The following is a 27,011-nucleotide window of genomic DNA, read 5'->3' on the forward strand; positions in this document are numbered from 1 at the left end:
AGGCTTGCTAGTGACACACACTCACACAAATCTACCTTAATCCTCCCACCAAATAATGCAACAGCCTTTTTATATACACCTTTGACAAAGCATGAAATTGCAGGTCAAAGAGATTCAGAACGTTTCTTAAATTCACACAGACTGGGATGAAGGAGCCTAGATTTAAACTTAGTTTTGTCTGATGCCAAAGTGTTCTTTCTACCCTATCACACTTAAGACTATCTGTTGTGCTGACACTCAACTCTCTCATTACAGTGCAGAATACGTGCTGTGCTAAGGACCAGACTATAGATGGCCTAAGAAATGAAACTGGGTTGGGTTGGCTTTGGTCTGCCTCATTGCAAATTTCATTTCTCAGTAAGACTGACTGGGTTACATATTGTTTATGGCTTATGGGAGGTACTCTCCCAGCTGAATTCACTCATTTACACTTTGTGGGAGATGTTTACATATATCTTAATATTTTCTTTTATCTCAATCTTTCTAATTCAACCAGGGATTGGAAAGACTGTAGAGGCTGATGGCAGGAGTGTCCACGAAGAGGCCAGTTAGATGAGGAGGCTGGCATGGTGCCCAGTGTTGAGACTCAGGAAGGTGGATCTGGAAAATTATCATCTGATACCAGCCCTTTGTGAAAGCCTGACAGATGCTTTCTTTGCTTTAAGTGAGGGTGATCTGAGTGTTCCCCAATGCTTCTGAGTATTCCCGTTAGGGTGGGGATGGAGAAAATGAGGAAGGTCAGTCTCCACCATCCTCTGCTCCCCTCTGTCTGTCCCGAGTGCTGACAACTCACTCACTTCTCTGGCGGCTGCTCCTAAGCTTCTAAAAGATGTCACTGTTCTTTCCACATGAAGATGAAGACAACCAGAGTGACCAATGGAGGACAGTAATTTACAAAGGGATTTGTATCCACTTACCTCCCCTGCCCTCCCCCACGCACCCCCTCCATTCCCTCGTGTTTGGGGGCTATCTCCTCCCCACAGATGGGAGGCTCCTTCTGTTTTCAGTTGTCCCTAGTGACAAGATAAAAATTCTGAAATGTCCTAAATTAAATTATAGCAGCCTGGAGAGTGAGAGAAAGAGACAGAATAGCCTGTTAGTAGCTAGGGTTCAGCTAACAAGACTGTTCACATTCCTGAGTTGTGTTAGACTTTGAATTAGTTTCCAGGCGGCTATTCCCGGATTATCTAAAGGAGGGAAGAGCCAGGTGCCATGGAACCCCTGGAGCCTCCACTTCTTGTTTACACAGGAACTTCCCAGGGTGTTGCTCACAGCCAATCCACAGGAGCCAACTCTCCCCTCATGGACTCTGCTCCTGTCCCAGAACTAGTCGCTCCACCTCTCCCCGCCCCCTTTATCTATAGCCAATGTAAATTCTCCTCAAACAACTTACATCTCTCTTCCCCCTACTGATGTGTGCCGTCTCCTTCTTCAAGTCTGTGGGTGAACTGTGGGACCCTCTCACCTCTGCTTTCCTAAGTCCCTCAGATCCCTCTCTGAACCACGTATGTCCCAGATCCCGTTCCTCAAAATATGCTTAAAGGGTCTGAGTTACAAATAAGAGATGGCAGCACTTGCCTGTTAGAAAGCCTATGGAATTTAGGGAAGAGAGGAAGAAAAAAGGCAAGGAGAAAGAAAGTTGTTCAGAAAAAATCAGACATGTTAAAAGGCTATTTAACTAATATTGCAGATACTAAAGTCCCATAGAAAAGATGTAATTTTTAAAAACAAGGTTTATAAACATTTTCATTTTTCCTTAATTGGTCCGTGAGCAGACTAGATGACTCACCACTGGTCTGCTGAGACCAGCTTGCAGTCTGTGTCATGTTACTGTCACAGAAACTTATTTACTACAAACTTCTCTATAAACCTACATAATATGCACATTTCATTTAATATCCAAGTAACATACACCATCATACACCATGAAATGTACCCTTGTAAAGACCATAGTTTACTTAACCATTCCCTAAATGTTAAGCGATTTCAATTGTTTCTCCGCTTTAATGTTGCCATTAATGCAACTATCCTCCCCTTATCTCAGGGGAGGCAGTTTTCTTCATTTCTCTAATGTATTTCTTTGGGTACATATCTGCATAAACAGGCAGGCTTAGTAGTTGTTCACTTCTGCATGTTTGTTTCTATGTTATTGTCCAAAAAAGTAGTTACTGGATCCAAAAATGGGACCAGTTTCATGGCTGTTTTTGGCTTTTGGTAGATTTTAGAGGAACAATGGGATGGTTTTTCCAGTCACTTTGCAGTCTCTTGGGAGACTTTCTCTAAATACTTGTTGGTGAATTATTCTTTTCCTTTAAAAGAAATTCCCACTTAGGACCTTTCGAGATGAAATCCCAGGATGAGGACTGTAACAGGCTCAGCCATCCTGTTAGGGGGTAGCTCTAGGATCCTGGGGCCATATACAAGGTGTCCCAAAAAAGTGTATGCAGACTTTGAATAATTATTAATTACAATGGGTTAATTCTGAAAAGAAAGAAACATCAATTGAGCTATCAGATGTTAAAATATCATGAAGATGACTCTGTGGTCTCCCAGGCATAGAGACCTACAAAATTGTAGGCTTGTTTAAATAGCATATGGGTCCAAAGATCTTTCTAGAAAAAATCCTAGGTAGATAGAGATAAAAAGTTTCATTTCTAGTCACTCTTCTTTTTTTAAAAAAAGTCTTGTCATTTGAAAACCTGGTGATAACAGACATGATCCTTTCTTAATCTATGGGTACTTCTCATATGGACAGATAATTACATTTGTGTATCTGTTTGGACTCTGACTTCTTGTAAAAGGGCTTTAGTTGCTAATTACTTTATTTATGTTCAGTAAGTGCTAAGAAAAATGTGAGTTGAGTATAGTCAAGCTCAGGGGTAGAGTTTCCTAATGAGATGAAATTTGAGCAGGTCTTTGAAAAATGATGGGGTGTCACCGGGTGGGCAGAGTAGAGGCTAGTTTGGGCAAGCTATACTGAAGAGTGTGGATTTCTTCTTGTATGGCGCCACTGAAGATGTTAAAGCAGCAGAAATGCAGAAGTCTGAATTAGTACAGTGACCTTTTACTTTACAAAGGCCTCATAAGAAAAACTTGCATGTTCTATTACTTTAGTTGATAAATTCTCAGTGAAATGCCATTGAGTTTTTATCCCTGCTTAAGTCATATCAGAACCTCTTCATATTTTCAGAAAATTCCAGAGGATAGGAGTCAGGATAGGCCCTTACTACAGTAATCTTAGAGTATAATAATAGCATTCGTAGAGAACGTTATGTCTTTAAGAAGTTGAGAGCTATCCAGGGCCTGTCACTCCCCAATATGCCTCTTAGCAGTCCTCTTCCCTCCTTCCTGGTGAGGGTCAATGTGTCACTTTGGGTTGATCATGGAGACCAGGTTTTTCATGAGGCCAGTTTTTAAGTCCCCAAGGGTGACCTGGCTGAGGAGGGAGTATGAACCCATGAATGTGGTCCGGCTGACAGAGTAGGATTGTCACTTGGTAAAGCACAGCATTCTGCCTGGTCAGAATCAGACACAAATGAGGTGATTTAAAAAAAAAAATTAAATTCTTTATTGTTTAAAGTATTACATGAGTCTCCTTTTTTCCCCCCATTGACCACTCCCTGGCCGCCCCCCTCCCCCCGCAGCACCTGCCCTCACCCCATCCTCCCTGTCTGTGTCCATTGGTTATACTCATATACATGCAAGTCCTTTGGTTGATCTCTTACCCCCTCACCTCCCCCCCCGCACCTTCCCTCATAGGTTGGACAGTCTGTTCGATGCTTCTATGACTCTGGTTTTATTTTTGTTCATCAGTTTATGTTGTTCATTATATTCCACAAATGAGTGTGATCATGTGATATTTATCTTTCTTTGACTGGCTTATTTGGCTTAGCATAATGTTCTCCAATTCCATCCATGCTATTGCGAATGGTAGGAGTTCCTTCCTGTTTACCGCAGCGTAGTATTCCACTGTGTAGATGTACCACTGTTTTTTAATCCACTCATCTGCTGGTGGGCACTTAGGCTGTTTCCAAATCTTAGCTATTGTAAATTGTGCTGCTATGAACATAGGGGTGCACATACCTTTCTGATTGGTGTTTGTTTCTTTGGGATATATTCCTAGAAGTGGGATTACTGGGTCAAATGGAAGTTCCATTTTTAATTTTTTTGAGGAAACGCCATACTGTTCTCCACAGTGGCTGCACCAGTCTGCAGTCCCACCAGCAGTGCAAGAGGGTTCCTTTTTCTCCGCATCCTCTCCAGCACTTGTTGTCTGTTGATTTGTTGATGATAGCCCTTCTGACAGGTGTGAGATGGTACTTCATTGTTGTTTTGATTTGCATCTCAAATGAGGTGATTTTTAATAGGGTTGGGGGTGGGGAGCAGGGCAAACAGACTAGGGTATATTTGTGGGTGGGGATGAGGGAAAACTTGAATAAGGGACTATTTCAGGAAAGCCTAGAAACCAAACAAACATCTCAGACACCTCGGTTAATGTTGAAGAGAGTGGAATGAGAAGAATCCTGAAGAGCAAGAGAATGGAAGAGAAATTATGTCGGCTCATTTTTGTCTGGAGATGGTCCTGTCCTCAGCAAACTATTGCAATTTCATGAATTCCCACTCATTCCATTGGGTGTAGATAATGGAAAAGACTTCCATTCTGATTTGGCCAGCTTTTGGGAAGTGAGAAGAAAGGCCAAAGGGAAGCGCTCCTACATGGAGATTCAAGTCATATGTCCAGGGATGAGCTAGATGCTAGGGAAGGCTGTGGAAGGCCTTGGTCAAGGAGTTGCTTTACCATGATGTCTCCTCGGCAACTGTGTAGCACTTTCTCTCTCCGCAGCTAACCTGAGGACAGTGAGGTATTGTTACCAGGGCTGGGTAATTCTAGGCTGGCCTCTTTTCACACTGCCCACATAGAAGACTGTCCTTACATTGGACACTAAACCTAGGACAGAAACTGATAAAATAATCTCCATGTTGAGTAGGACCTGTATCTTGTACATGGCTACTTTTTGAATAATTTAGTCCAGATTTGTGTGAGTGAGCCTGCACCTGTCAAAGGGAAGCCCTGCTGCTCTGGGAATTTAATTGCCAATTCTCTGTTTTGTGGCCTGTTTTGACCCCAGCTTCTAGCATTTTCTCTCTGGAGGCCTTGATTCAGAAGTCCCCATTGTATTGGGCTACTTGGGTGCTCCTAACCTCCCTGGCTTCAGTGGGAACAAAGCCAGGTAATCAAGGTGGGTGGTCTGCTGGGGGAATGGAAATGTCTTTGATCAAAATTGGCAAGCCAGGAGAAAGGCCTGAGAGTTTGGGAGAGGGCAGGAAGTGCTTTTTTTTTTTTTTTTTTTAAACCATATTATTTCCAACTAGAAATGCCAGTGAATTACTCAGGTAAGAGATGTCGTTTCTCTAGCAGCAACAAGTAGTCATCTGAGTGGATGAAGCACTGGGCCATGTATGGAGAACAAAAGAGGGTAGTTCCCACAAGCCTCCTTTGTCTCCAGCCGGAACCTCTTCGTTTACAGGTTAAGAAAGGATGCAGGTCTGCCTGGAGCTACATATTTCTAGAGTCTGAGGGCTGGGTGTCTCTCTGCCCAGGCAGGTTGTAGCATTTTCTGTACGGAGCAAGGCAGCTTCTTCTCTAGAATGTGTGTTTCCTTTTCAGACACTGATGTGCCTGTTTTGGAGGAACAGAATATTGCTTCTAGAACCATTTTCCACTACATACAGAAAAATGAACTCAGGGCTGAGAGCAAAGAGCTACATGGGGGTCCACTGAGCCCCAGTGTTAGGAACTGCAGGAGCATGCGGGCTGCAAAGTTAACCCCTTCTTCTAATCCTCTCAAGTGTCTCTTGCTTGACTTCATTTCTGCCAGGAACCTCTAATGTTTAGCGATGGGATGGACACAGACTCCAAAATGCTCCTGTGTAAATGACCTCGACTGACAGCACCCACTTTTTTTTTTTCAGATGAGGAAGGGAATAGTCAGTGACGCAGCCAGTCGTGGGGTCGGATCCTCCGTCCACCCCAGGGGCACTGCAGCCGGTCGGGGCTGGGGAGCAGATACCAGAGCGGGCTCCGGAGAGCCTGGGCTGGCTGCTGCGTGGGTCGGAGGGAGGAGGCCCTCCCAGAACCGCCGGTCCCGGGGCGGCTGACGCTGCCTGGGGGCGTTCCTGGGAGCTGGGGGCCGGGGAGTCAGGCCGAAGCCCCGGGAGGAGCCGGCCGGGGCCACGTGACGCCCAGAAATAGCCGCGGTGGCGGTTCCGCCGGCGGCGCCGCGAGGGAAAGGCGGAGCTGGAGGCCGCTGGCTCGGCGTGGGCGCGGCGGCCGGCCCCGGAGGATGCTGAGCCCCTGCCCGGACCGGTCCCGAGCACATGATGGCGATACGGGAGCTCAAAGTGTGCCTTCTCGGGGTGAGTCCTGCGCTGCCACCGCCGGGGACACCCTCGACCGCGCGCCTCCCACGCCCCCTGCTCGCCTATAGTTCTTGCACCCCTCTTGTCGCCTGCACCCCCTTTTGTTCCGCGACCCCCTGATTCCCCTTGGTTTGTACACCCTCCTTCCCCTCCCCACCCCCCCGCTTCCACCTCCCCTCGCCCCGCCCGTCCGTGCGCCTCCCTGGCTCCCGGCGCTCCCCTAGCCCAAGCGCCCCCCGTAGTCTCCGCGCCCCCCGGGTCCCCCCGCACCCCTCGTCGCCTGCCCTCCCTGGCCCGTGCGCCCACCTGGTCCCGGTGCCCCTGGCCCTCCTCCCACCCCCACAGCCCCGCCGCTCCCAGCCCTGTTGGGGTTCGGGTCCAAGCCTGCTGGGCTTTCTCCACTGGTTCCACCCGCGCCGGCCCGCTTCCCGGGATCCGCTCGGGCCTCGCCGTGCGGGGCGCTGGGCCGGGGCGCCCGGGACCCTCCGCTGGAGCGAAGAGCGGCGGGTCCTGGCCACGGCCGGGAGGGCTTTCTCCTCCACTTTTGATAATTTCCTTCCGGCGGAAACTTTAAGTTACTCGGACAAGACAAGGCGCCGACTCCTCTTTCGCCTCCCGGGGCAGTTGGTTTAGTGACTTTTTAAAAAGAAAAGCCGGCTGAGGGTGGGGAAGCGCGGGGGGCTGGCCGGCTGGGAGGTGAAGCACGTACTGCGGAGTCTGCGCCTGGAAAACTTTGGTGCCCCCGATAAAAGCAGGATGAGCAAGCCCCCTGTCTCCAGCTCCCCTTCCACACTGGGTCTGCCTGACCCGAGGGAACGTGAAAGCGGCCAGAAACAAAGACAAAAACAAACACCCGAGCGGTGGGTCCCGGCAGACCCGGCAGAGGACGGGGCAGCCCTTTGAAAACTGCCCAGCGGGCTCAGGGGGTGTTCACGGTCCTTTCTTTCCTTTTCTGGGGGGTGGGGTGGGGGCACTATTAAATTCCAGAATTGCTTCTTTTGAGAGAGCTGGTTTTAAGCGGTGTTTGCAGCAGCCTTGGCGTCGGAACCTAACTGTACTGCCCTTGGCAAAGAAAACCATTGGTCCCAAGAAAACCGTTTCCAGAAACAAGAGCAGCGGTGGGGGTAGACCCGTTCTTACGCGTCTCAAAGCAATGCTAACTGGTGTGTCAAGATGGATATACAGGAAGTGTATAAAGAGGAAATGATTCTAGGCTAGGATTGACTTGTAGCAGCTCGGCGGGGTGACCAGGCTCCGACTAGGCTCCTCTGGAACCTTTGACAGGACGTGTTCCTGACTGTCTCCTAGTGCTGTCCTTTGCCAGAACTCTCATACCCACTGGGCTGTGGGGTTCCCCTCCAATTCCAGGGCATCTGGCAAACTGCGTGTTCCTCCCGCACAAACCCCCTGGCGTTCCTGCCCCCTGGCCGGCTCTGCCACAGCTGGGAGCTGAATGCTCTGGGCTTCTTCTGTTGACCTTTCTTAGTGTTTCAGGGGTAGGTTTCACTGTCTGCCAGGTTCTGTAATACAGTCCAGACATCAGTTCCAGGGATCCCATGGTTTCCTTGTGAGGAGTCATTTTGGACTCTTACAAGGCCTTCCAGGACTTAGAAGGAATGTCATGACCCAGGGAATCAAGAAGCAACTTCGACACGTGTTGTGTGTGTCAGGCGAGGCCATGAGAATAAACGATGCAGGAAATATTTGGCCTCCTCTCCCCCTCATGTTTTCTCCCTTGTCATCTCCTTGAACGGCACAGGCCCTGCCCGATCACATGAACTATTTTCAAGTTCACTGTTTGATAAATCTCTATGTCTTTCTGTAAGGAAACAGATCAGAGGAAAGGGCCCTGCACCAGGAGGCAGCTACCGGGTTCCCATTCTTTCCCACTCACTAGCTCTGCAGCTTTAGATAAGTATCTCAGTCATCTCCTTTGTAAAGTGGCTATAATAACATCTTTTCTTTTAAGACAGAGGACTGTATCAGATGATCTTCTTAGATATATGGGACCATTTCCTGCCAAGCTATGATTCCAGGTGACAGTGAGCAAGCTTGGGAGATGAGAAAGCTGGAAGAAATCCCTTCACCTCCTTTTCTCTTATCTCTGAGAACGAACCACACTCTTAGTGGTGTCCTGGACACAATGCCCCACCCTGGTCTGCTTGTTCTTTGCAGTGACTCTACTCTGTTGGTGTAGGAGTTTGAGCTTGGAAAAGGAGAACAGTCCCAAAACAGAGCAGGAAGATAATGTCTGAACAAACAGGGGCTTTGAAGTACCAGTCATATCACACCACTTTCATGGCCTTTTTAAAAATTTTTTTGAGAATGGCTCTAGGTTTTAGTCTTATTTAGGTCAGAGGATATCATACTTGAAAGGCCAGTGACCTTATTATCCACATCAAATATATATTTTTTAAATATATTTTATTGATTTTTTTTCAGAGAGGAAGGGAGAGAGATAGAGAGTTAGAAACATCGATGAGAGAGAAACATCGATCAGCTGCCTCCTGCACACCTCCTACTGGGGATGTGCCTGCAACCCAGGTACATGCGCTTGACTGGAACCGAACCCGGGTCCCTTCGGTCCACAGGCCGACGCTCTATCCACTGAGCCAAACCGGTCTCGGCTCACATCGAATAATATTTGTTAAGTCCCCAGGTTTCGCCGGTCCTGTCCCGGACAAGATGTGTGACAGGCTATATTCTCAATTGTTCACCCAAATAAGGTGATTTTTTTTTGGGTGAGAGAGCATTTGGGTGAACAGTTGTAACTGCCTTGGGTTTGTTCTCTTGATTTGAGAGAGAACTCTGTGGATCAGTGGCTGGACTTATGAAAGTCAGAAGCCCTTTCAAAAATTTGACAGGAACCCTGAGCTCCTTTGCTGGTTGTGTCAGGATATCTGTGAAATGTTGCATGTGGCTAGCACTAAGCTTCCTGTTTTTTTTTTAGCACCGCCACACCTCCCTGAAGTCTCAGTGTAACCGAGACCCTAGCAGGCACACCCTCTGTTGGGATCACTTTCTGTTGGGCCCCCTTGAGAAGGTGATAGAAAATGTGGGCTTCCTAATGGGACTCTTGCTGTCTCACTGGAGAGGTTGGGGGGCTTTTTGTGCCCGATCTTTAGCTTTGACTGCTTAGTGATTACTTGGGGATGTGCTTCCCAAGGTTGTTTTAGGCATAGGTAGAGTAGACTTTTATCTCTCTTAGCTGTAGTCTCTTGCTTCCATGGTGGGGTCAGAGGTTTCTGGCAGGAGGGTCATTTGTAGCAGGTGGAAGTGAGAGTGGGCCAGATGGCATGTCTTCTCTACCTGTACCTGTGCCTTTCAGAGCCCTGATGTTAGAGTATGTCTGATCTTATTTCTTTTGGCGAATGCTCCCACATAGAATTGACAGTAGTCTGTGGAACATTCTCTGAATGCTTTGTGCTGTTGGAAAAACCAAGGACTCAAGCACCTTGGATTTCTTTAGATATCCTGTTATAAATTCTTGACTCTCATTATTCTTATGGGTGTACTTCCTCGTTTTTATCCCAAAGCCTTTGTGAATGACCTTTCTTGGGATAAGTTGGGCCATCTATTGGAAGCTAACCATACAGGAGGGTGTGTTTGATAGGGGTTCTAGCTGGATACCTAAGGACCCTAGGTTTTTGCCAATAGTGTGCCAATGGTCCCACACTGTAATCTCAATTAGTATTATAAAGCATGTAGCTTAAAAACAACTCCCTTAAAAACAGCCAAGTATGTTAAAAAAAAAAAAAACTAACAAAAACAACACTAAGGCAACAGCTGTTCCAACCCCAAAGGTGGAAAGCTTCCCAGTATGCATTTTTAACACACATTACCCCCGGCAAAAAGCAAGAGGAGAGAGAGAGAGCAAGAGCAAGAAGAAAGAGCAGGAGGAGGAGGAAGAGGAGGAGGAGGAGGAGGGGAGGAGGAGGAGAGGAGGAGGGGGAGGAGGAGGAGTGGAGGAGAAGGAGAGGAGGAGGAGGAAAATCAAAGGAGCGGGAGAAGAGGATCTTTCTTTTATTATTTTCTCTGGGTGTGTATGGTGTACACTTAAAAACTACTTCTGAGTAGAATCCCAAAGAGATTTATATTTGGATTTTGGTTGTCTTGACAACATTTTAGAGATTTCTGCCACTTCCTCAGCAGCTGAGTGGCATGGTGAAGAGACAACTGAAGACATTCCTGCTTCCGATAGGGAGCTTGATGATGCTTCTCTTTTTGGCCTTGTTGAATCTGTATGGTGGTTCATCACCTAGAAATCAAATATCTGGGATTTGGTGGGACATCTGAGCAGTGGGGGCTTCAGATACATATGTACAGGCCTTCACATGTAAGGTGCATGTGGTTCTCGAGGACACAAGAGTGGAATAGATTCTGCTCACAGTAGGCATATCAGTCAGTGCTGTGGAGCCTCAAATGGACTGCTTTGAGCAATAGTGAGCTCCCGTTACTGTAGGGATCCTGTAAGGTTACTTGAATTTGTTGGGGTCATTGCTGAAGGAATGAATATCTACACTAATAAAAGAGAAACATGGTAATTAGCATACGACCGCTACCCTTTTCATTGGCTAATCAGTGAGTATATGCAAATTAACTGTCAGCCAAGATGGCGGCCAGCAGCCGGGCACTGAAGCGAACAGGGAGGTTTGCTTGCTTCAGTGACTGCGGACTCCAACGTTCCCCGCCTAACTTGCCGGCCTCTCAGTTGCAACTCTAAGCAACTATGTACTATGTTGCAAATAAGAAGCTAAACAAAACTCCAGAAACCGGCTTTCATTCAGCCGGGCTTTAGCAACATTGTATCGATGTTTTCAGCAGCGAGGCCTCAGAGCTAAAGCTGGCCTAGAATAAAAAAAAAAAAAAAGAAAACAAGGAGCGGTTGGAAGCTTCAGTCACTTGCTTCAGGAAAACAGCCCTCAGCCCCTCACCCAGACTGGCCAGGCACCCCAGTGGGGACCCTCACCCTGATCCAGGACACCCTTCAGGGCAAACCAGCCAGCCCCCACCCATGCACCAGGCCTCTATTCTATATAGTAAAAGGGTAATATGCCTCCCAGCACTGGGATCAGCGGAGCAGCGAGGCTCCCGGCACCAGGATCAGCGTGACAGGGAGCAGCACCCAAACCCCCTGATCGCCCTGCGGCTCTGTGTGTGACAGGGGGCGGGGCCACAACCTCCCTATCTGCCCTGCTCTGTGCCTGATAGGGGGGAGCTCCCCAATCCCCTGATTGTCCTGCGGCTCTGTGTTTGACAGGGTGCAGTGCACCAACCCCCTGATCGTCCCTGCTCTGTGTGTGACAGGGTATGGCGCCCCAACCCGCCCCCCCCCCCCCCCACGGGCCCTGCTCTGTGTGTGACAGGGTAGAGCCATAACCTCTCCATCGGCCCTGCCCCGAGTGTGACAGTGGTGGTGCCCCACCCCCCTGATTGGCCCTGCTCTATGGGTGGTAGAGGGTGGCGCCCCAACCCCCCTCCACGGGCCTTGCTCTGTGTGTGACAGGGTAGAGCCATCAGCCTTCAACCTCCCATTGGCCCTGCCCTGAGTGTGACAGGGTGCAGCACCCCAACCCCCTGATCCGCCCTGCTCTGTGTGTGACAGGGGGCGGTGCCCCAACTCCCCTATTGGCCCTACTCTGTGAGTGACAGCGGGGAGCTCCTCAACCCCCTGATCAGCCCTGCTCTGTGTGTGATGGGGCAGTGCCCCAACCCCCTGATCGGCCCTGCTCTGTGCATGACAGGGGGTGGCGCTGCAACCTCCCCATCGACCCTGCCTTGAGTGTGACAGGGGGCGGTGCCCCAACCCCCCAATCGGCCCTACCCTGAGCGTGACTGAGGGTGGCATCGCAACCTCCCAATCCGCCCTGCTCTGTGCATGACAGGGCGGCGCCCCAACTCCCCAATCGGCCCTGCTCTGAGCCTGACCAGGGGCTGCACTTAGGGATTGGGCCTGCCCTCTGCCACCCGGAAGCAGGCCTAAGCCAGCAGGTCGTTATCTCCCGAGGGGTCCCAGACTGCGAGAGGGCACAGGCCGGGCTGGGGGGACCCCCCCCCCCCAGAGTGCACAATTTTTTGTGCACCGGGCCTCTAGTCCTATATAATAAAAGGCTAATATGCAAATAAACCAAACAACCGGTCGCTATGATGCACACTGACCACCAGGGGGCAGACGCTCAACGCAGGAGCTGTCCCCTGGTGGTCAGTGCGCTCCTACAGGGGGAGCGCTGCTCAGCCAGAAGTTGGTGTGATGATAAATTTCATGCACCAGGCCTCTAGTATAGTATGGGGAGGACTGGGCTAGGCAACAATCACATGTGCTTTTCTTTCCAGTCTGAGATTCTGTTAACATACACATTTTTATTTTCTTTCCCAGAAACTAGCATTTCTTTAGGGGAGGGGTGGGTGGAGAGGGTGTGCAGAGAGGCTAGCAATATAATGTATTTTTTACTACAACTGATTCCTCTATTAAATTGAACCCCTGTGGAAAGTGTGGTTCAGCGTTGGTGATACTGGGCAAAGAATCAACGTAAATGATACAGCCTCTCACCATGGTCCAGTCCCAAGATGGCGGCCACCATGAAGAGGCAGCTGCAGAAGATGTCAATGTTGCCTTTGAAAATCAACAAAAGATAAACAACTCTGCACAGAATACAAGTAGAAGCACAGAACAGAAGGAAGAAATAGATATCAAAAAAGAAACAACTTCAGAATTTTAGGAGATGCACGTGAGGACATCATGCTTGCAGATCCTAGCTGCTTAATGATACCTTATCAGATTGGTGATGTTTTCATTAGCCATCTCAAGAAGAAACACAAGAAATGTTAGAAGAAGCAAAGAAAAATTTGCAAGAAGAAATTGATGACTTAGTATCTGGGGTGGAATCACTTCTCTGATCTCAGATTTGAAAGTTCAGTTGCAAAATTTGGGAGCAACATAAACTTGGAAGCTGATGAAAGTTAACTATTTTATAAAACTTAAAAATTTTATTTTATAAACTGGAATACTGTTTAAATGATAATTTCCCTTCTTCAATGATATAGGAGAGCAAAACTTCCTCTTTAAAATAGGTGCTGGGACATACAAAGATTTTGAGTCCATGAATTAGAAAAAGTCTTCAAATTTATTTATCTTATTTTATTTTTTAATCCTCACCCAAGGATATTTTTCCATTGATTTTTAAAGAGAGTGGAAGAGAGAAGGAAAGACAGAGTGAGAGAAACACATTGACTGGTTGCTTCCTGCATGTGCCCCCACCAGGGCCTGGGCTGGGGAGGAGCCTGCAACCGAGGTACATGTCCCTGACCTGAATTAAACCCAGGGACCCTTCAGTCCACAGATTGATGCTCTATCCACTGAGCCAAACCGGCTAGGGCAACGTCTTCAAATTTAATTGTGTCCAACAGGTTTAGCTAATTTTTAGTGCTTGCAAGTCAGTGCAACTATTATACATTTTTTAGTTTTTATAATTTATAATGTGTTTGAAAATGGAACAGGCATTTATTCACTCAATCCTTTACCATTTATTGCATGCTTCTTTCATGCTGGGAGCTGTGGGTGTTTGATGCCTGTCTTCAAAGAGTACTCTGCTTTTCCCAGGATGTGGACACACTAGCAATGCACTACACTACATGGCCTGTGTTCCTGTGACAACACTTACCGGAGAGCCATGCACAGCAGAAGTAACAGAGTGTGATGCTAAATATTGACTATCTTCCATCTTATTAGACATGAGGACAGGTGAGGAACAGAGTTTTTTAATCAAGGTTTGTTTTGAGTACCTGCTGTGGTGCTATGCAAGGTCTGATAGAGATAGAAAGTAGGGAGGATGGGTTTCTTGTCCCTGCTTGTGATGGAGAGACGCCTGGTTGAGCAGGAAAGACAGGCATGTGCACAGGAACTAGTATCCATGGCATTTGTGATGCATGGGATGCTGGAGGTGCAGTAGGAGATGGTGGAGTTTAAGTTATATATGTTGGGTGCTGGGGAGGGAGCGATCTGGGAAGGTTTCCTGGAGTGGGAAGGATCTGAACATGCCTCAAAGGAGGAACGGTGGGCATGGACCCCAGGCACTGGAGGGAGCAGGTGTGGCTCCGGATCTCAGGTATTTTCTGGAGGGCTGATGTAGTTGGAGAGTGTAGGGAGGTGAGGAGCACAGCCCTCCCACTCCTGGGCTGACCGCTCTTTGGTTGATTCCACTCTCTCTCTAGAATGAGTTCTTTTATTTTTAACTCTGCTTTTCCCATGGCTTATTTTGAAAAATTTCAAATTTATAAAACAGTTAAAAGAGTAGTACAGTGAATTGTCTGTAGACATCTCACATAGCAGGGCTAACATTTTGCCACTCTTGCTTTCTCTTTCTAATGTATCTAAATAACAATACTTCCCCCACCCCCCCGAACCACCTGAAAGTAAATTGCAGACATTATAACACTTCACCCCTAAATACTTCAGTATATATCTTTTAGGAAAAAGGACAGTTCCCCACACAACTATAACAGCATTATCCCACACAAATGCAACAGTAGTGCTGAATATAGGGTCCATACTCAGCTTTTCCATTTGTCCCTAAATAGCCTTAACAGGTGTTTAAAAAAAAAAAATCCAGGTTCCATCAGAGATCATGTATTACCTTGGCTTGTCACGTCTCTCATCTAAAGCAATTCATCTCCTTTTTTTTTTCTACTATGACATTAGTATTTTTGCAGAATCCCAGGCCAGTTGCTTAGAAAGTCCCAAGATCTTAGTCTGATTGCTTCCTCATTGCTTCTTCTGGCTCAGCTTTTTGGCGAGAAGACAACAAAAGTGAAGTCGGTCTTATTTTTTATGTGCTCATGTATAATATTAAAATATTCGTTCCCATTTACTTCTGTGACACTCATTCAGAAAATACCTCTTCACTTATACCAGTGCCAGGCAGTGATGTGTCTGAACAAAACAAAGGGCTTTGGCCTTGTAGAACTTAGATTTTAGCAGGAAGCTGGGGAATATAAAATCTATAGCCTATCAGAAGATCTTATATAGAAAAAAGACATGACAGAGCTGAGTGAGGGGCGCAGGAGCTCTGGGAGGTGGGGAGCGGGTTGGTTGGGTGGTGGGTGATCAAGTGTGTTCAGTCTCCGGCAGGACCAGAGTGCAGCGTCACCTCTCACTTACTCAGGGGCTGACTTTGGTTCTGTATCTTCAGTTCCGTGGTGTGATCCCTGAGCTGCTGAGAGTCACACGTATGTCCGGTGGAGCCAGAGTTGTCTTTCTTGTTGCCTAACTTTGTCAGCAGAAATCAGGAAAAGGAAAGTGGGATCTAACATCGGTGTCACTGAATGAGTTTCTCACTGTGGAATCTTCTGTTTTGATGAGTCTTTTTCTGATATATTTTCTTATGTCTGATGTCTCAGACCTGCTTCCACTTCACTGGAGGTCGTGAAGTTGGCTTCTGCTTGCTTAGAATTTAACCCAGAAGGTAGCCTAAGCTACTTAGGTCAGTTCCCCCAGGGGCTCCTAGAAGACCTGGGTTATCAGAAGATAGAGTGGGCCCTAAAGGAGAGCGAGCAGGACCTAGGGGAAATCATTTTCCTTCCATTTTTCTCTTCTTGAACAAGATACCAGAGGGCTGGATTCCTTTGTACCAACTGTATTTGTTTATCAAAATTTTTGAATTCTCCAGTATTACTTCATTTCTGCCCCATGTAATCACTGTTCTAACTGAGGTCTGCAAATAGATTGTGTGGTCCTTAGAAAGTACCTCCATTGGCCCCACCGGTGTGGCTCCGGTGGTTGAGTGTCCTCTCATGCACTAAGGTCACTGATTCAATTCCAGGGCAGGGCACAGGCCTAAGTTTTGGGCTCTACCCCCAGTAGGGGGAGTGCAGGAGATGGCCAGGCCATCCATGTTTCTGTCTCTCCCTCTCCCTTCCTCTCTCTTTAAATATCAATAAAAACATGTTTTAAAAAAGTGCTTCCATCCAAGACCCCCCCTAGAAGGGAAGGGAAGGGAAGGGGAGAGAGAGAGAGAGAGAGAGAGAGAGAGAGAGAGAAAGGGGAGAGAGAGAGAGAAAGGGAGGGACACAAACACACACACACACAGGGTTTCATGTAAAACTTGCGAGGGGAAAGAGTGAACTGTTCCTGTTTTGTTGTTGTGTTTTTTTTCTTTCTTTTGTGTGTGTGTGTGTGTGTGTGTGTGTGTGTGTTTTGTTATTTTTGACTATTAGCCAGGGCATTTACATTTATGGCAAACTTAAGCTTAATGAACACATTGTGCACCAGTAGTTTTATTGCTAGCTTTACCCAGTGGCCAGATAAGTTTCTATTGAATGAGCACAAAAAACACGTTTTACAAAGTATCATACTTTAAAAAGATATTAGCTTGTAAGAACATGTAATAAATAACTTCAAAATGCAGTGGGTATTAAGGCATGCCTTTAACATGTAAAACACTGTGTAAACAAGCCAGTCAGTGAAGGAAAAATACCACATGATCTCACTCATTCATGGAAAATAAAGACCATTACAAACTTTTGAACAATAATAGATACAGAGGCAGAGCTGCCTCAAACTGATTGTCAAACTGCAGTGGGAAGGCCAGAGAGGGTTGGGGGGCAGAAGGGAGGGGAGTAAGAGATCAACTGAAGGACTTGTATGCATGCATATAAGCATAACCAATGGACATAAGACACTGGGGGGTAAGGGAGGGCAGGGGATTGTCAAGGGCGGCGGGGGGGGGGGGGGGGGGCGGGGAGGACACATATGTAATACCCTTTGTAATACTTATTATAATATTTTTTAAAAAAGAATAAAAAAAATAGAAAGAAAGAAAGAAAAAAAAAACACTGTGTAATAGGAAAACACGTGATCCGCCCGCAATGTGTTGTCTTTTTTTTAAAGAACATCTCATAGCATCATACTACATGCTTCATAGATATGTTTTATTTTAGGAGCTAAAATATTATCTAAACTTTTTCATAACCAACTTCTAGAAGGCTATTTTTTTCATAAAGTAATCCATGTTCATCTTAATTCAGTTTTAAATCTAATTTTGAGGTAGGGAAATGATTAGTAATAAAATGATAACTGTTGATTTTCCTTTGAGATCACAGATTGAGGTGTGCAGGTTGATGCCTTTAACATCCTTTCTTTATAATAACATATGTAATTGTACCAACTTGCGGAGGTCTTGTTTTCCTCTGGTTAGTTTGTAATCCTGCAGGCGTAAAGAAATCATCCTGCCTGCCCTCTTGACCTCATGGCTCACCTGCTCATAGCTCTGCTTCTTTCCCTGCATTCTGTTTTACATTCGGGTGACTGCTTTTTTATTTTATGATCAACAGCAGGCTCACCCCATTTCTTCTGCTGCGTCTCTGTTCTTTTCTGCAGGATTATTTTCTTCCACCATTTAAATTTGTTTTCTGATTCTCTGCACTTCTCATCGATGAATCATCAGTCTGTCCTCCTTTTAAAGAGACATCCAGGAAAAAGTTTCTAACTCTGCTTCTCACTTGCTCCCCTCACTGAGCAGGGAGCATGCTGAGCTCCACACAGGGACCCTTCTTTCTGCTGCCAGTAACTCGGCCAGGTTTACGCTTTGAGGCATTTTCTGTCCTAAAAACAACAAGATGGGTCTGTATAAAGTCAGTGAAGATTTAACTAGTGGGTCTTGCGCTGTGAGAGATGCCTGGAGATGCATGGCTGCTGTTGTGGCAGGCTCACAGAACCATTTCCTGTAGCGGAGGGGCCTCTGTCCTGGCGGTGTCAGTCCAGCAGTGATCGTGGTCAGCTAGGGCCTAAATGGGAAAGGTAAAGTAACCACACCTGACAACTGGTGGGATGGTACACGACAATTGCCCAATGTCCCTAAGATGAGGGCTGGCGGAATTGGGGATTGGCTAGGGAGGGTTTGTGGGTGCCGCCTTCGAATGCCTGATGTTAGTTTGGCTGCAGAAGAGGGAAATGTGTACCTCTATTTACATTACGCACCAACAGATGGGAAAGGTTCTGAAAAGACTCAAGCGTCATAGTGGTTGTTCAGGTGGGACAGGGGCTGCTTGATAAGTTACCTCTTTTGCTTCTCTGTGTTGGTTGATTTCGTGTGCATACATTACTGGGGTAATTAACATAAAGCCCATAAAGACATTACTTCAGTGCCCACGGAGATGTTTGGTGGGTAGACCTCCGTTTGGCTGTCAGTGGAAATTACTGATGATGAAAGTGGAATGTAAACTTGGATCAGATGTAAAAGGGCCTTGAAATGTGCCAGTTTATACCCTCGGGTGGGGAAAGGACAGGTGTCATCAGTGGGACATAGACTTTGAGTGGCTCATTAGGCCGTGCTGAGCTTTCATTTGTGCCCTCTATTCCATGGCTGGATGGCAGCTGCCTCTGTTTGATGTGTGGTCTGTGACCTCCTCATTGGTGGGGCTCTGGCTTTCTCACCACTCTTTAGTCTAGTATTTCTCTAAATGGGTCTAGGAGAGTTTATGGGTGTTGGTCTAGTCTGCAGGTTTTTTGTGCCTATTGATTTCAATGATGTTCTTTAAAAAAATAAAATAAAATTATATCCTGAACCTCCAGGTGATCATCCTATAACACAACTCTGTGTCACAACTTTAAGACCCATTAAAATGGACTAATGAGGAAAGAACTGAGGCAAAGTTAGTACAGAAATAATATACTGGGACCATGTGAAGACCAGGTGATTCCATAGCACATGCCACAGATCTTTACCAGATACCTCTAGCGTTGGGCATACAGCAGGTGACAAAACAGCCCCATAATCCCTGGCCTCATGGAGCTGACATTCTAGTAGAGGCAACAGAAATAAATACTTAATATGACAGATGGTGACAAGTGCTTCAGAGAAAGAAAGCAGAGAGGGGCCTAGGAGTGCTGGCTGGGAAGTGGTGGCTTTAAGTCAGGGCTTGAGAAAGGCCTCACTGAGAAGGCCTGGAGCAAAGACAAAGAGAATATTTATCTTCCGGCCCTCTCAACAGAGGGGACCCTAAGGCTGGGGTGGAAGGGGCTTGGCTGGTGAGTTTGAGGACCTGTATGCAGGTCAGTGTGGCTGGAGCAGAGTGACCATTGGGAAGAGAGCAGAAGATTTGGGGGGCTGATTATGTGGGGACTTGTGTTCCAGTGTGGGAAGCAGAGCAGGGACACCATCTGACACCTCGCAGCCATGTGGAGGGTGGACTGTGACCACAGGAGGATGCATGTGGTCAGCAGGGGACTCTGCTGCCAACGGCCCGGTGGGAAGTCAGGCGTGGTGACTTCCCCCAGAGCGCAGCAGCCTAGGACAGTGGTCGGCAAACTGCGGCTGGCGAGCCACATGCGGCTCTTTGGCCCCTTGAGTGTGGCTCTTCCACAAAATACAGTGCGATTGAAACTTTGTGGCCTATGGGCAGAAGTTGGTATTTTGTGGAGGAGCCACACTCAAGGGGCCAAAGAGCCGCATGTGGCTGGCGAGCCGCAGTTTGCCGACCACTGGCCTAGGTGGTGAGTGGAGTCCCACTTGGACTGACTTGAAGGTAGACCGAAAACTGCCCACAGATTGTGAGTGGAGTGTGAGGGAATTGAACCATCACATGGCACGTGCTGGCCTCAGAATCCAGCACAGCCCTGAGCTGGTTCAGCTTAGCAGAGCAATATCATCCCTCATATTAGACTGCTAATGTGAGTGTTACTGGATTTATAGTTTAACTTGTATCTAATTAACACATTTGTCTTTGTTGTTTTACAATAGCATAAACAGTTTGTGTAAGTTTTCATTATTTGTACATATTTACACAATAATTAAAGTCTACATTGGGGTCCCTGGTTGCTTTTCCCTTTAAACAAGCCGGTAGAGTCTTAAAAAGGCCTGAGAAATACTGCTGTAAGCATGCAGGTTGGCCATGGCTAATGGAGGCTTTCTTTCCCTAATGAAGTGTCTGTGTTGGCAGGACTCAGGGAAGGGAAGGCTGCGTCCGATCATCGGTCCCTGGGCACCACCAGGTGGAATGTGGAGGTATATTCTGAGCGATGCCGAGTCTGGGCCCGAGATGCTATTCCCAGAGCAGCAGGCCCCACTCACAGTCTTACTGCTTTTTCTGGAGTGATGCAACTAATGGATAATCTTGAAAATCCTAGATACTACCATAGAAACACATAGATTCTGATGCAACCTCAAATATATGTGCCAAAATAAAGCAAATTACACATTTGCTTTTTTAAAATGCTCTTCTCGTGAAAACATTTATAGAAGCATGTGAGTCATGAACTCAGTCATTTCAAGATCTCCCCACACAATTCAGTTTAAAAGGAACTATTAATAAATATGATATATCATTTTTTTAAAAGAAAGACCTCTATTTAACAAGATGATTTGTATTATTTCTAAACGTCCACCTCATAGGCTAATCTTAGTAAGATAACCTAATATATAATATTGTACAATAAAAATGTACAAATTTAAAAGTATTGTTACAATTATAATTGATATAATTTATTGCTTTGAACATGTTGCTGCTTTTAACATGAATTGTATTATTGCACATTTCACTTGCAGCAGCCCTATCCTTTGTATTCACTCATCATAACTAACGTGTCACAAACCAAAGGGCACATCTTTGTTCTTGCTTATGAGTGGAGTGTGAGGGAATTTGTTCTCTTCATAGATCCTTTACTTCCTACTTATTAAAAAATATCCATGGGAACTTATATGCATATATGCATAGCTCATAGACACAGACAACAGAGTGGTGAAGGCCTGGGAGGGGTGGGGGCAGGGTGGAGAGGGTCAATGGAAAAAAACAAACAAACAAATGGGACATCTGTAATACCTGCAACAATAAAGATAAATTAAAAAAAGAAAAATGTAATTAAAAACTCACTAGCACTATAATAATTTGTAATTGCCCCTACCCCTAATCACAGCGACATCAGTAACAGTTAAGAAGAATTGTACAGTTCTGGAATTGCAACCAACCTTACTCTGTTCTTTTCCAATCAGGAAAGCACATGGGAATGCCTTTGTCTTTGATTAAAAAGGATGTCGCCTTGAAATCACTCTAGTTTATCCATATCACTCTAATAATAACAGTAGACATGCACTGACTATAACTCATGTGCCAGGCAATATGCTGAGTATTTCAGATATCCATTGCTGCATAACAAACCACCGCAAACTTAGTGTATTTTAAATAACAATTTATTATTATTTTTCTTAGTGCTGTGGGTTGACTGGGCTCAGATGGGCAGTTCTTGCTTGGGTTTCTCATGCAGTTTCAGTCAGGTGGTGGCTGGGGCCGGAGCCTCAGAACACTTGCTCATTCACAGGTCTGGTGGCTGGGCTGGGGTGGCGGTATCAGCTGGGACTAACCAGGCATCTCTTTGCAGGTGGCTTCTCCACACAGGTAGCTTGGGCTTTCTCTAGCATGGAGTCTCAGGGCAGTTAGAGTTACATGGTGGCTAGCTGTTTCTAGAGCAAGTGTTCTAAGAGCTGTGGGCAGAAGCTGAAAGGCTTCTTGTGATCTAGCCTCACAAATCCCAGAATGTCGTTTCTGCCACTTGTATTAATCAAGCAAGTAACTAAGGCCAGCCAGAAGCAAAGGCAGGAGAATCACTCTCTACCTCTGAATGGCAGGAATAGCGACAGTGTGTGGCCATCTTATATGGCCTCTGCTGAATAAGTGGTGTGCATACATTATGGCATTAAAGGACTTGTAAGGGTGAGTTCTGTTATTATTGTCATCTTACTGATGAGGAAACTGAAGCTCAGAGGGTTGAGTAACATTTGCAAAGACTCACGGTTAATAAATGATGCTTCATGGATTAGAACTAGCTTTGTAGGCCTCCAAAACCCAGTGCATGTAACCTCTTTGCTGTGTGGCAGACTTTGTTGTTAGTCACAAACGACTTGTTCACAACCGGCATGTAGTAGGGAGGGCACCACTGAATCAGTAGAATAAGATTTTAAAAACGTAAGAGGTCTTGTATCAATAAGAATTACAATTTAGTAATCTGATTGAATAATTTGAACCAGGTATGAAGTACTTCATGGGAGAAAAAGAGGCAAATTGCCACAAGGTTAGGGTCCCGGGCAGGTTTTTGGGGAGTCAGAAGGCGGTTTCTCACTTCTGGGAATGTATTAGACTAGAAGAGCCCAAGTGCTTTCTTGGGGAAGGTCGGATGTTGATGACAGCACTAAGGCGTGACAACCAAACAACAACACCTTGTATTTGTTTCGCATTTTGCAGTTCACAGTGTGCTGTCCATATGTTGTTCTGTTTAATCCTCAAACAACCTTATGTGGCAGGCATTTTGTCTCTATTTGCAGATGTGAGCGGCCAGGGCTTCGCAATGTTAAAGGCTTTGCTCCAGGTCACAGAGCTTGTGTCCAGGGAGCACCCTTGAGCCCAGGCTTTCTGGCTGTTTCATTTCCCAGCTCACGTGTCCAGGAAGCAGGCGACTTACTTTAGCCCTTTTCTCCCTTTGCTCCCTCATAGGGTCCATGTCGAGTGCTCTATTTGGGTTTAGGGAATTTCATTTTGCGAACTGTGATCAATCAACCAGGAAAGCCAACCTGCTGGACTGTAGGGGCCTGTTAGATTTTAGATGTTTCTTGGTCTGCCGTTACAGCTGTGAATCACAACTGGACAGGCGGCCTCCTGCCAGTGCAGCACAGTGAGAGTGGGCACGCCTCTGGGCAGGCAGACGTGATTACCGTGCCAGTCACGGAACATCAGGGCTCCGTTTCCTGCTTTGTAAACTGCTGACAGTTTGCAGGGAAACCCTTTAGCAGGGAACCCTGAATGGCATATCATCTACAAAAAATTTTCTTACCTATTTTGCCCCAAACAATTAAAAAGTATTTTTTATGTTTATTGATTTTAGAGAGAGAGGGAGAGAGAGAGAGAAACATTGATTTGTTGTTCCACTTATTTATTGGTTTCTTTTTGTTTGTGCCTTGACTGGAGATTGAACCCAAAACCTTGACGTATTGAGATGCTGCTTTAACCAACTGAGCTCCCCAGCCAGGGTGCCCCAAACAATTTTACCCCCGATAACCTCAAGGCTCAGAAGAGTTTGAATAGATTCTTTCTACAAGAGGGACTCCAGCTTAGACCTTTTCCTGTATCTCCTTTCCTAGGGCATCTGGCAAGGCACAGGTACTAGGTCTCTATGCTGGCTTTTGATTTACTATGTGATACTGTAGAGCTTCATTATTTTCACTAATTGGACCAAATTTGTAACATACTCTTTACATTTTTATATTGAAATATAATATACATTCCAAAAAACTACGTCTTAAATATAGCACACCATGGATTTTCACAAATTGAACAGATCCAAAATGAGTATTAACAGCACCCCCAGAAGCCCACCCTATTCTTCCTTCCAAAAAACATAAAAGTAACCCACGCTCTTCCTGCCTTCTGACACCATAAAACGGTAACATATCCTTACTGTAGGATCTTCATTATTTTGAAGTAATTATACTAATGCGGTGTTGTTTGACAGAGGTTCCTAGAACAGGAGTCTCACAGTGAGTGGGCTGGGGGCTGCCATTGGGTCCTGGGGGCGCAGAGACTCAGATGCTGGTCTGGCTTTAGCAGGTGGGGCAGGGGAGGCTGCAGCCACTGGTGGCCAGTGCTGTACAACAATACAATGATCTGGGTGTGCTGGTATGTGAAAGGGGTTGGAAAGCAGTGTCTTTGGAGACCTATTTTAATCAATCAATTAACTAAGGAGCATATTAGTTGTAGATAAATAAGCCTTTTAAAAGTGTTCATGGGCATTTGAAAGCAGTTCTCTCAAAGATTAAAAATATTGTTTTCATTTCTAATGAAGAAAATCCTTGCTAAGATCAATCTTTCTTAAAGTTCTTTTTAGTGACTAGGCTTAATACATACTTGTAAACAATAAAAATGGCACAGAGGGTACAGAATGAAAAGTAAAAGACCTCTTTTTTCCTCCACTCATCTATTCCTTTTGTATTTTTCTAGATATTATATATTCACTAGAGGCCTGGTGCATGAAATCGTGCACGGGTGGGGTCCCTCAGCCTGGCTGGCAATCGGGGCCAGCCGGCTTGGGGGAGGGACCAAAGAAGGTTGTCTGGCTGTGGGAGTTGGCTGTGGGAGTGCACTGAACACCAGGGGGCAGCTCCTATGTTGAGCATCTGCCCCCTGGTGGTCAGTGTGCATCATAGAGACCAGTCAACCAGTCGTTCGGTCGCTTAGGCTTTTATATATGTAGATATGCAGGTGTTATTTTCTTGCCCTTTTCACCTAAAAGTGAACCTTTAATATATGTCTTTGTTAGTATGTATCAATCGACCTTATTTATTTATTTATTTATTTATTTATTTATGAAGTCCTCACCTGAATATATGTTTAGAGAGAGAGAGAGAGACATCCATGTGAGAGAGAAACATCAATCTGCTGCCTCCTGTAGTCGCCTTGACTGGGATTGAACCTCAATCTAGGTATGTGCCCTGACTGGGAATCAAACCCACAACCTTTTGGTGTACTGGATGACACTCCTACCAACTGAGCCACCTGGCCAGGGCAATAATGTCTTTTTTAAAAACATTTTAAATTATTTGACCATGTGGAATTTAGCCTTTATAATAAAAGGCTAATATGCAAATTGTCCCCTCAGGAGTACGACTGACTGGGGGTTTGACCACTCTCTATGATGTGTGCTGACCACCAGGGGGCAGAGTGGAACAAAGGAAGGCCCCGGACAGCAGCCAGCAGCCGGGGGAAGGAAGGCCCCGATAGGCCCTGATTGCCGGCCAGGCCTAGGGACCCTACCCGTGCATGAATTTTGTGCACTGGGCCTCTAGTTTTGGTATAAAGAGCCAGGAAGGGATTCTTTTTTTTTGTTTTTTAACTACTAATGCCTTACCTCGGTAATTGTTTTTAATGCCATCTATTGATTAATTGATTGTTATTTACTGATCTAATATGCTATTTTTGTCATAAGTGATATCCCCATGTGCATGTGGGTCTATTTCTTGACTCTGTTGTTCTATTAAAAGTTTCATTGATTTCTGAATCAATCAGCTTCAGGCAAATTTAGAAATCACAAAAAGGAATCAACTTGTGGGAGCTGAACCATGTAGGTGCCTTGAATGCCAGGGGCTGCAAGTCAGAGCTGGTTAACTGATTTGCTCACTCAACAAATATTTATTGAGCCACTATTAACAGGCAAAAGTTTTGCTAGCTGCTGAGTATATAGCGAGTTTTGATCGGCTATGACAATGCTTATCTTACTGAGAATAATAATCTGAAACATTGCATATATTGAATTACTTCAGTCATTACTGGAAGACACTTCCATGTGTGAAAAATCTGAAGGTAGCTAAAGGGAAAGAGGGGTGTTGTGACTTGAGTTGAGGTGGTTCCTGGCTCTGAGGTGTAATGGCTTCTGTGTTTGGATCGGTGGTAGAAACCCAGTGGAGCAATGAGTTACAGTTTCTACCATCAGCAGCACTTGGGTATTTTCCAAGCTGTAAATATTTTTTCCACTTCAGTATGTGTGGGATCACTTCCATTGGAGTTAGTTCAGAAATTGCTATGGCAGTGGGAACTGTGAGTCTAAACATTAGGGATAAATCAAGTTTAACATGTAGCACAGTCCCTTTAAAATGATCCTAGCACCTAGGTTCATCTCCACAAATAATGAGCAGTGCTGGATGGAGTCCCTCTTCCTGGAAGGTGCCTGGTGGACATCTAATGCTTGTGGTGTCCAGACTATAGGGCATATGCTCTGGTGAGTGAAGCCTTGGCCCACACTACAGTGCTTGTCTAGCATTTCTGTTGCCAGTCAGACTGGGGACTGTCTGCTTCTGGGAGGATAGCACTTCCTGGGCTCATGATTGTATGGTTGAAATAGAAGCCTTGAGAAGTTATAAACTTGCTTAGGACCCCCAGCCCATCAGCGGCAGAACCAGTGTTCACCTTCAGCCACCACACCAACTGCCTCCTGTAAAGGGGCTGCATGAGGTTAGGTGTCTAACCAGGGAGTGTGGTCAGAGGTTGGTACTTAAGTTGTGAGTGAGCTCAGGGTAAGCCTCCAAGATGATGGTGGCCAAGGTCACTGAGCTCTCAGGTTTGGTTACTGGAAGCTGGTCCTGAACGAGGAAGGGGGAAGCTGTATCCCTGAGCCACTCCTGAGGCTGCGCTGTTTTGCGGGATGGGCCTACCTGGATGAGGGCACCTTCATTGGAGACATCTCAAGACTGGCTGAAGGAATTTAGAAGATCACCTTTGAATTCTTTGTTACAGGAGATGTGTAAACAGAGCTGGGTGACCACGCTGTGACGGCACACGTACATGCTTGCTACGTATTTTCTGAAGCCTAGGCTAGCATTTTGTGTGGGCAGATTTCTGGTTAGTGGTGGAGGGAGAAGGAAGACCAGGGCTCTGGGCTGAGGGATGTCCACCAGGCACCTTCCAGGAGCGGCAGAGGAGGAAGCAGCCCTGGCCCTCACCTGCCCTCTCAGCTGTAAGTAGAAGTCATTGCTATGTCTTTTCCACGTTAACCGCATAGAAGAGTTAGGCTACTGGGCATTGAAATGAAGTGTTGAAGGAATTTTGAGGCATTCTTT

General features: G+C 46.1%; 1 protein-coding gene and 1 pseudogene across 1 annotated transcript in view; both read left to right on the forward strand.

Annotated features, from left to right (window-relative positions):
• Window positions 1-6,241: 6,241 nt before the first annotated feature.
• Window positions 6,242-27,011, forward strand: part of RAB31 (RAB31, member RAS oncogene family) — a 121,295-nt gene continuing 100,525 nt past the window's right edge. Inside the window, exon 1 of the mRNA XM_070420667.1 lies at window positions 6,242-6,417. Coding sequence (XP_070276768.1) covers window positions 6,379-6,417 — 39 coding nt within the window. The 5' untranslated portion in view covers window positions 6,242-6,378. The remainder of the gene's footprint in view (window positions 6,418-27,011) is intronic.
• Window positions 12,918-13,384, forward strand: LOC139014616 (prefoldin subunit 4 pseudogene; annotated as a pseudogene).

This window comes from Myotis yumanensis, unplaced genomic scaffold, assembly GCF_028538775.1.
Source record: "Myotis yumanensis isolate MYYU_CA2020_CCGP unplaced genomic scaffold, mMyoYum1.0.hap1 SCAF_7, whole genome shotgun sequence".
Lineage (NCBI taxonomy): Eukaryota > Metazoa > Chordata > Mammalia > Chiroptera > Vespertilionidae > Myotis > Myotis yumanensis.